The sequence below is a fragment of the Ciona intestinalis genome, chromosome 6 (genome assembly GCF_000224145.3).
Source record: "Ciona intestinalis chromosome 6, KH, whole genome shotgun sequence".
Taxonomy (NCBI): Eukaryota; Metazoa; Chordata; class Ascidiacea; order Phlebobranchia; family Cionidae; genus Ciona; species Ciona intestinalis.
The window spans coordinates 1,695,895-1,705,920 of record NC_020171.2 but is presented as its reverse complement, the minus strand read 5'-3'; the positions used below and the strand labels follow the sequence as shown (position 1 = coordinate 1,705,920).

General features: G+C 35.9%; 2 protein-coding genes and 1 long non-coding RNA gene across 4 annotated transcripts in view; 2 read left to right on the top strand and 1 right to left on the bottom strand.

Moving 5' to 3' along the window:
* The window catches only part of LOC113474316, a 10,697-nt gene extending 8,001 nt beyond the window's left edge, over window positions 1–2,696 (bottom strand). The window contains exons 1-2 of the long non-coding RNA XR_003395979.1: window positions 2,460–2,696; window positions 1,423–1,427 (exon numbers count right to left, since the gene is read on the bottom strand). This is a non-coding gene — a long non-coding RNA (uncharacterized LOC113474316). The remainder of the gene's footprint in view (window positions 1–1,422; window positions 1,428–2,459) is intronic.
* LOC100187174 (chymotrypsin B) overlaps window positions 1–4,278 on the top strand; it is a 6,392-nt gene extending 2,114 nt beyond the window's left edge. Inside the window, exons 1-6 of one of the 2 annotated variants that reach the window (XM_026834838.1) lie at window positions 223–774; window positions 874–989; window positions 1,273–1,406; window positions 1,970–2,131; window positions 2,705–2,859; window positions 3,558–4,278. In XM_026834838.1, coding sequence (XP_026690639.1) covers window positions 772–774; window positions 874–989; window positions 1,273–1,406; window positions 1,970–2,131; window positions 2,705–2,859; window positions 3,558–3,839 — 852 coding nt within the window. In that variant the 5' untranslated portion in view covers window positions 223–771 and the 3' untranslated portion in view covers window positions 3,840–4,278. Of the gene's footprint in view, window positions 1–222; window positions 775–873; window positions 990–1,272; window positions 1,407–1,969; window positions 2,132–2,704; window positions 2,860–3,557 lie in introns of those variants that run through there. The other variant, XM_026834837.1, reaches the window with a different exon arrangement.
* A 52-nt stretch (window positions 4,279–4,330) lies between these two features.
* On the top strand, window positions 4,331–9,952 carry LOC100184779 (splicing factor 3A subunit 3). The gene is made up of 11 exons (XM_002131099.4): window positions 4,331–4,545; window positions 4,820–4,867; window positions 5,255–5,329; window positions 5,798–5,954; window positions 6,275–6,449; window positions 6,938–7,145; window positions 7,588–7,754; window positions 8,061–8,224; window positions 8,459–8,643; window positions 8,983–9,073; window positions 9,517–9,952. The coding sequence occupies exons 1-11, from the start codon at window positions 4,450–4,452 to the stop codon at window positions 9,648–9,650; spliced, it is 1,500 nt and encodes a 499-aa protein (XP_002131135.1). The 5' UTR covers window positions 4,331–4,449; the 3' UTR covers window positions 9,651–9,952.
* The last annotated feature ends 74 nt before the right edge of the window (window positions 9,953–10,026 follow it).

Genomic DNA, 10,026 nt, shown 5'->3' with positions numbered 1-10,026 from the left:
ACACCTTTACACATATAGTATCCAAATATCCTGATCGTGTTTTAAACAAATAACAAAGGTCTATGCGGGTCGTGAGGATACGGTTTTGTAATATTTTGAATGTTCTTTGTTTACTACGATATGGGGCAAGAAGATAGAATGAAAATGTGTCTCATCTTCCCCCACACTACTATATATAGCAAACATATTATTATGCAAAATGTATTGAATAAATATAACAAAATGTGTTGTATATATTTTATATATATGAATGAATGTAACTCGGTTATACCTGCCTGACGGGCAGCGACAGCCGTTATAACAGGGGTGTTCTGTTTCATACACCTTCTTATGGATTAATTAATACATTGTAACTTTTTAGTAATTTTTTTTCTGTCTGCCCTGTTTATAATAATTTTTTATTCATGAAACAACTTTATTCATGCCCTATAACTATATTCTTTGTGATCATATACTTTAAATATGTATTGTATATTTTAAGGAATGTCACCGTATATAGATTAGCAATGCCTCCCAGTGTTTACCCTGCGGTTGGATCAACGTGGATGCTAAACAGATGAAGTTATTGCATTCACCACATTATTCCATTAAGTTTACTGTTTTTGACAATTATGCTTAGTGTAGCTTTATTTTAACACCATGTGCACTTAATTTACGGAACCAACTTGTACAGGGAGAAATCTGACCAGTAGGCGTTGCGGGTTTTCTCTTGTCAGTCCAAACCTAAGGATCGTAGGCGGTGGTGAAGCAGTCCCTCATTCATGGCCATGGATGGTACCTATTCTGTATTTCATGTTGTATATATTACAGTGCCCGCCTTAGTACTATATTGGGCCTCAATTTTTTAGATTAATTAAACTTCTATTTATACAGCTGAGCCTCGACACAACTGGTGCCAATGCGTTGAGACGAAAAGGTCATTCATGCGGTGCTGTACTTATATCAGCAGGTTGGGCGCTCACAGCGGCACACTGCCTAGATGACCCCAGGTAAGCAATAAAGTAACGTGGGGGAAGATGAGACAGCGTTTTAATCTTTTCTTTTCGCCTCATTTGTTAGTAAACAAAGACTATTTAAATGAATATAAAACCTGTATCCTCACAACTCCCATAGATCGTTGTTAATTGTTTAAAACACGATCAGGTTTTTGGATATTATGTGCTAAAGGTGACGATCTTACCCCACAGTACTAAAAAAGATCCCATCAAAAATGTTACCAAATGTTTTTCTTATAAAAAGACTCCTTTGAAATGTTTCATTTCGCTTCTGAAGGCAGCCAAACCGATTCCCAGTAACCGCTCCAACCACTTGGAGAGTAACTGCTGGGATGCATGAGAGGGGTATTGAATCTTCTGACAGACGATGGTGGCAAGTCAGCGGGGTCAGAAGATTTTTTGCTCACTATGGTAAGTGAATAATAACTGTAACTTGCTTAGCATAGCGGGGCAACAACAGTGGTTACAACACGGGTGTTCTGTTCCATACACTTTGTGTCCGTCTTAGGAGTAACCACGTATCTAACTTGTTCATCTCTGTCGCGTGGTGGGGCAACGACATTCGTTATTACACAGGTGGCCTGTTTCATACACTTCGTGCACACGGGTTAACGCGTATGTAACTTTTATTTTAATTAAATACAACTCCATATGAGTTGATTTATACTGTATTGTTGATTTAGCAGCCATGTTAATGTTTGATATTTTACCCAAGTAAATTTTTTTATAGCTTTTTTATGACTGTTGCTTTTATTGCAGTTGGGACACATTCAACACATATTATCTAAATATCCCGATCGTGTTTTACACAATTAACAACGCCATATGGGAGTCGCTATAATACCGTTTTGGAATTCTTTGAATGCCCTTTGCTTATTGCCAAATGTGACTAGAAATTAGAATTAAAAGGTGTCCCATCTTCCCCCACTCTACTATTTAAATTACGTCTTGCTTTAACCCCTTTGTGTTTTCAGGCTTTGTGGATTTAATACGATCAGCAAAGAATGACATAGCTTTGTTACAACTTTCCCACCCTTTTATACTGACACCGTACATTCAACCGATATGTTTGCCTGAAGGAAGGGTCACTCAGGCGGGTTGGAGAAACTGTTTCACTGCCGGCTGGGGAACATTAGGTAAAGCTAGCTTATTACATTACTAATGGAATTAACATGTAAAGTACAACGATAGCAGCGCCTATATTTAAAATTAGTAAAAGTATTCTATACGTCATTATTTAGATAAGAAATATTAGGTCTTTAAAGTTAGATCGTTCTTCCAATGGGGTTACCATACATTAAAGTACAACGGTAGCAGCTCCCTTGAACCCGTTTTCTCTTTGTTAAAGGCGATAGAAGCGGGAGCGCTGTAACCAGCACAAACAGTCGTTATAAAGGTAGAAGACCAAACAAGGGTATTCAAAACAATTCAAAAAGCGCTTTAAAAGTTTTCATAAAAAAAAACAAGTCTAAGCTGGGTACACAGTATCCGAAATTCGTCCGTTTTGTCCGTTTTGTTCGGATTTCGCTACCGCATGCGGAACTGGGTAATGGGTTTGCACGATTTGTAAGCGAATTCGCATGCCGGATACTGTGTACAGCCACTTTTACTGTATATATCTATAGTATACTGAAGTATATCTATAGTATACTGAAGTCACTTCAGTATACTATGGTATATCTCTATATAAACAACGTTTCTCGACACAGCTTATGGCAGTCGACAATACTCACTTACACTCCATGAAGTAGAGGTACCAATCGTGACCTACCAGACTTGCAGAGCACGATTTGGAAACAGCGTCAACAGTTTCTTACATCTCTGTGCTGGGGATTGGAATAGAGGACAGCGGGATAGCTGTAAAGTAAGTTGTGTACTTATTTTAGGTATATAGAGTAGGCTGGGGAAAGATGGTACACCTTTTTATTCTATTTTATCGTCCCATTTAGTAGTAAACAAATAAATTTAAAAGGTAATGAAATCGTATCTTCAAGATTCCCATAGATTGTTGTTATTGTTTAAAACACGGTCAGGATATTTGGATATTGTGTGCTAAAGGTGTCCCATCTTCTCCCACCCTTCTGTATATACCGGCGCCGTGGCAAAATTGGTAGCGCGCCTTTATGTGTCCTTGGACAAGACACTTAACGGAAATTGCCCCAACCCAGTGATGGCGTGTCCATAACAGTCACTATACTGGGTTGATCAACGATCACCCATAAAGTTACATACGTGGCACAAGGTGTATGAAAGAGAACACCCATGTTATATATAACGATTGTCGTTTTTCCGTCATGAGGGGATAGAAAGGAAGTTACACTTATTCATTCATGGTATAGGCCTATACGGTCGGTTAGATTGGCTCTTGTTTTTATTCTCTTTGGTCTTCCCTTTTACTACAAACCAGCGTTGTCAATTGGTAAAAACAAGCGAAACGGCGGGAAAGTAATGGAAAACGACAGTACCCCACAGTAATATATAACTAATTATAGTCCAGCCTTTACAAGCATTTTCGGTGTGAACTAATTCAAATCATCCATGGGCTATTTTTTTGTATTGTAGGGTGACAGTGGTGGACCTTTGGCCTGTCAGCGCGAAGATTTTAGCTGGTACCTCGCCGGCATTGTATCCTGGGGTCATAGATGCGGACTGCGGAATACACCTGGTGTATACACAAGCGTTGTACATTACGAAGATTGGATAAGCGCATATATAAGATATTTTGAACCGGAATCCGTGGAAATGTACCAGAGAAGGTTAAGCAGGACTCGGTCAAAGCGAGAAACGAATGGCCAGACGCCTTTTGCTGTAAGGCTGTTTCCAATGCAAAGAAAACCGACATAAAACACCAGTTTCGCGTATCGTTGTATTTATTTCAAGTTTCTTTATTTTTGTTTATTATTTTTTAATTCTACGACGCGGAAATTGATTCGCCGATATTTGACTTTGCCTTTGTAGATTGCCTTTCTTTTTCATGTGATTTCAATAAGGCTACATTTGCCTGCTGTTCAAACTAACCAGAATTCAGACCATTAAAAACTTTTCTGTGTAGGCCACGGTCCATTTGTAAACGTTTATAAATATATATTGTTTTTTTAAAATCTATTTTAACCGGAGTATTATTTTTCGGGGAGTTAAAAAGCGTTACAGTGCAAGAACGCCACCTTGCGAACCTTGTCAAAAAACAGCGCTGGCAGATTTTGAGAAAGTTTTAACAAGATGTTATGTGTTGTTTGCTTGTCTAAAATTTAGTTATACGATTAAAAGTTTTTATAATTCTGTAGCATTTATGTAGCCTATTTTGTGCAAGGGGCCAAAACACGTTTTCATGTTCATTTATTACTATTTTATATTGTTTATAGCCTTTAACGAAAAATAGATTGCGTATGAACGTTTTGGCTTGATAATTTAGAGTTACACTGTTTTGTGGTGTTGTTAATATTGCTAGTTAAGAATGGAAACGATTTTAGAACAGCAGAGAAGTCTTCATGAAGAGAAGGAACGTCTTCTTGATGCCATGAGAAAAGAAACACTCCATGAAAAAACTACAGTAGGTTTTTAGATGTTATTTAACTTGTATAGGGAAATAAAAGGATATAAATACAATAGTATTCCGTTTCATACACATTATGACCGCTTACAAGTTATCATAAATGTAAATATAAATTTGTAGCGTGTTTTTCTAGATACTGAATGTTTTAACAATAAAAGTCGCAACACAGGTGTAATTTTACTAAATAAATAAATAAAAATCCAATAACACATTGGTTTTTAATATAAATATATATTTGGTATTAATGTTGTTGTTTTACTTAATTTTTTAGCTGAGAGAAAATATCAATTCAGACTACAGAGTAAAGATGCTTCTGGATGTAAGTATTTGTAACTCTATTGTTGCTATATTGCACATAGGAGCCAAACCTGGGGTGACAAGGGGGCAGGCCTACACTAGATGTATCTACAGTACAATAATTAATCAGTAAATATTACAACCAATAAGTAATACCATGCTCGATGTATGTCTAACCCTGGCACTAGTTAAGAATCTTCCGGTACATAGCAGAATAGGCTGGTGGAAAGTGTTAGTGGTTGGTGGTTAGGGGGTTGGTGGTTATAGGGGTTAGTGGTTAGCAAATAGGGTGGGGGGGGAGACTCTTCACTAGCACCCTAACCCTTACTTCATATTGCCCACCATAAACAACATTGTAATTTACTACAAATAAAAATATAATTCCATAACAACATTTTATTTCTAACAGAGAAGCATGGAAGTATCCGCCACATTAACTGATTTGTACGAGGATAAAGATGGTCTCAGGAAAGAAGAAATACAAGTGAGCCATCCACCCAATACTACAGCATCTAGTTATTGCTGTATTAACCGCACGGAGTAGATTTATTTTGCACTGATTTTATCAGAAACTACCCCAATTGCTATAGTAATAGCTACAGCATTATTCGCTATTGTAAAAACATTTATTCCAGCCATTGAAAACGTCATGTTTTATGCTCTTTAAGTTTGCTATTGGCATATTAAGTCCTTAAAACAAACATGCTTTTTACCCACTGGCCAATTTCTATGGTAATAGCAACAGCTTTAATTGCTACTGTGGTAAACAAAAGTAAATCTAGTTTTTGAAAAAATGCAAATTTGCTCTTGGGTATGATATCGTATTCCCAAAAAGTCACAAACTAGCAAGCGGCAAAAAAATGCCGTGTAGATTGAACTTTAATTACAATTACTTTGCTTCAGTAATGATGGTTGAATTAATGAACTAAAACAACCAAATTTACTCCACCAGGCACTTGCTGGACCTCATGAGTTTCAAGAGTTTTATAAACGTCTCAAGGTCATCAAAGAATTCCATAGAAAACATCCAAATGAAATATTTGTTCCAATGTCTGCGGAGTTTAACGCCTTGGATGAATCAAGAGAAAAACCAACTGATGAAGTGAACAGTAGGTGTTACCAGTTATGCTAGAAAAAAAGCTTTTTCAACCCCCTAAGTTCATATGAAAATCTTTGTCTACTTGCATATGAATCAGTTTAACATAGGGGACCTTGTTGATTAATGGCTCTACCATTTTTTAAGTCAGCTAACAGCAAGGTAAAACCATTTTAAAATGTAAAATTCGGGCTAAAACATATGATGTCACTCTTAAAAAAAAATGAAAAAAAAAATGTCAAAAACGTTTTGCATACGTTACTTATTTTAAACTTTACGCATAGTTAACTACTTGCTTTTCGTACCCATTTTAACAGTCCCTGTTTTGCATAGATTTGGTTGAGTTTTCTGATGAAGAAGCTTATGGGAGGTTTCTTGACCTTCACGAATGTTACATGAAGTATATTAACCTCAAAGGTGTGGACCGAGTCAGCTATGTTCGATATCTTGACATTTTTGACAAACTTTTCGAAATAAACAGAGACAAGAAGAATCGGCAATACAAAGAGTGGGTATTTTAGTTTTTCGTATACACCTTTGGCCTATATTCCAATTCCCAGGTTCCATAGCATGGCAACTGCCTAACCGCAGAATTTCATTCAAACAGAAATAAAACCCTCTTTATATGTTCTTACAATAATTCGTAGACATTTGACCCAAAAGATTTATTTCACAGACATGTATGTCTAACTATCCCTGCCTTCCTTGCATTTTAAAAGGTTTGGTGCCAATGGTTTCTATTATACACATAAAACTGATTGCCCAAAATGCTCATAAAGTATAGCAAGTTATCATGTTAACTATAGACTATATTGTTGTATACGATTTCTATATTAGTTGTATATGGTTTCTATATTGTTTGTATCTTGTATTAGGCCATAGACTAGCTATGATTTTTGACGAACACATAAAACTCATTACTTAAAAAGGCCACCATATTAAAAGTAGACTAAACTAGTTGTAGCCACGATGCACGTGATCCTTTTCATCTTCCAGGTATCTCCAATCCCTTCTTCAATATCTCCTATCATTTCATCGAAGAGTTAAATCCCTTGTTGATCTCACAGTAGAATTCAAGGAGGTCGAAGCTAACTTCGAAATCCAGTGGTCTCGGATGGAATTCCCGGGATGGGGTAAAGAAGCTGGGAGCGCGATGACATACACGGGAGCCCATTTGGATCTAAGTCCTTTCTCTTCTTCTGAGGTAACTTTTTAGCTAATTTTTTTTATTTTGCATCACTAAAAATATATAAAGTTATTTGGACACTTTTTATGGGCAGTTTTAAATACATGAGATTTGCTATACTTTTACTACCCTTGTAACTATTATTGCTGTCTTTCTTCTGAGGTAACTTTACCACTTGCTTGTATTCTTGAATTGATTGCATATACAAGAACCTATATTATGGAGATTGGAAATAAATGTCTGTATTAGTTCTATAGGTATTTTTAAATGTCCTAAGCAAAGTCCTAAATGTACTATACCATATTACTGTTTTTAACCCTTTTTACAGCGTTTCAAACCAGTATATATGGGATAATGGGCCAAATCTGGCCTCAATCCTAGGTCCTTAAGGACCATACTCATATAAAATATAGCCTATATAGACCATTATATGTCATATATAATTTACCATGCCATTTAGGAGTTATCCTCTCTTGGTCTTGACCGTCTTAAATCAGCTTTAATGGCGTTGAATTTGAAATGTGGGGGAACATTAGAACAAAGGGCGGACAGACTTTTCTCAACTAAAGGAAAAAATATTCATGAGTTAAACCCAGCTCTTTTCTCGAAAGCCAAAAACGCGAAAAAGTAAGTGTGGTAAAATTAAAATTAAAGGTTCATGTTTGGTGTGTAGTATGACATTGAAAGCAGTTGCGATTCTTTTCTTTAAAGCCAAAAACGGCAAAAAGTAGGTGTTTTACCATTGTTGTAAGGTGTTTGGTGTGAAATAAATGGTAATGAAAGCAATTAAGATTAAGTGCTTCCATTTAATTAAGAACCTCATGATGCTAATTTGGTGGAAAAATATATCTTTGTATATTTGCCAGCTTGATTTTTTGTATGTGACTTGATGTATTTTGTAAAAAAATAATGAATTTTTAATATTTTTATCAGAGAGGACAAAAATCGAGGCAAAGAGACAGCGTTTATCGAGGCAAAGATCTACCACATGATGGAGCAGTTGGGTGAGCAGCGACAAGCCACGCGTGACAACGTACAACGACGACAAGCGAGGACAGAAACGGAGCGACAAGATGATGGAGAGGAAGTAGTGTCTGGTGGGTGGGGGGTTTATAGCGGTGGTTATGGTGGATCATCTTACTTTGATATCATTGGAGCAATTAGAAACATGCTACAGTCTAGAGCTATTGAAACAATATATACTAGAACTAAAAGTGACACTGACATATTGCCATTAAAAATTATCTTTTTATCATCTAAGCTAAGGCTACATCAACCACCATTTTATAAGTTATCAATAAAAATGATCTTTTTTTCTTTTCATGTTGCAGAAAGTGAAAGTGAAGAAGAAGACGACGAGATTATTTATAATCCTAAGAATCTCCCACTAGGTTGGGATGGTAAACCAATCCCTTACTGGTTGTACAAGTTGCATGGGTTGAATATCAACTATACATGCGAGATATGCGGGAACCAAACCTACAGGGGGCCGAAAGCTTTCCAAAGACATTTCTCGGTTAGTAGGGCTTGTTTTGTTGCGTTTTTTTTTTTTTGGGGGGGGGGGGGCGATTTTATTGTGTATTTTGGGGGTGATTTATTGTGTTATTTGGGGGCAATTTAATGTGTATTTTCGGGGTGATTTATTGTGTATTTTTGGTGCGTTTTTTTTTTGTTTTTTGAGTAAATTAATAGGTGTTTTTAGGGTAAATTATTGTGTTTTTTGGGCGATTTCAATGTATTTTAAATGTTAGAGGGTGAGGTTCTGCGGTGTTACATGCCTTTGGACTTCAGGTACAACTTTACACTAAATAGATATACATAGTTTCATTCCTAATATTGTAACAATAATTTTCAGGAGTGGAGACACGCCCATGGTATGAGGTGCTTAGGAATTCCCAACACAGCGCATTTTGCTAATGTTACTCAGATAGAAGACGCTATGGCTCGTGAGTTAAAACTGCTTTTCTACTATTAACAATTTTTTTTAAAAGATCTACTGTTTTTGTTAAAAATATTTCTGTTTCTATACTAATTTTCTATACTTATACCATTGATAGTGTACGTGTCCTTTTCTATATAGCAGCCATACACAACATCTTTCATAATCAAAGTTACATATGTGGAAACTCATAAGCTAATGAGGCGTATGAAGCAGAACACTAGTGTTATAACGACTGCCGTTGCCCCACTACACAATGATAAACAAGTTACAATCATTACATTCATTCTTTTATTTAATTTATAAAAAAATCAGCCAAAATATAGGGTTTTTCTGTGTAACACTACCTTTAACTATAGTTTTCCATGTCAAGCCCATTTTGGAAAGCATCTTCGTTCACCTTTACCCTTAGATATTAAGGATAAATAAGTTTCATTCATTCATATTCAGTGTGGACAAAAATCAAGCAAGCAAAAAGTTCGGAGCGTTGGAATCCTGAGAATGAAGAAGAATATGAAGATAGTGCTGGGAATGTGGTCACTAAGAAGACGTACGAGGACTTACAAAGACAAGGATTGCTTTAAGCCTGTCTGTCTCAATTTTTTAGATGTCAAATCATAAAATTTTTTTTTTACCAAAAATCAGGATTTTGTAAGAAAGACTGAAAACTGCTCTGTATTTTCTGCAGTAAAAACATGCATTTGGTTATTTTTGGTTAGGGCAATTCTTTGAATAAAGCTAAGTGTAATACTCCTTAAATGTAAAAGCAATTATTACACTTAAATCCACACAAATTCGTTCAAAAAATGTCCAGACTTTGCAGTCATAGTAAAACAATCCTGCTGCTAATATGTGTGTAGCTATTAGCCTAATAAAGTTTTGTACATTATATATTGATATCATTTTAAAATTTCAATCCTTATTGAGCGAAAAATTGTTAAACCATTAACAATTTTCAGG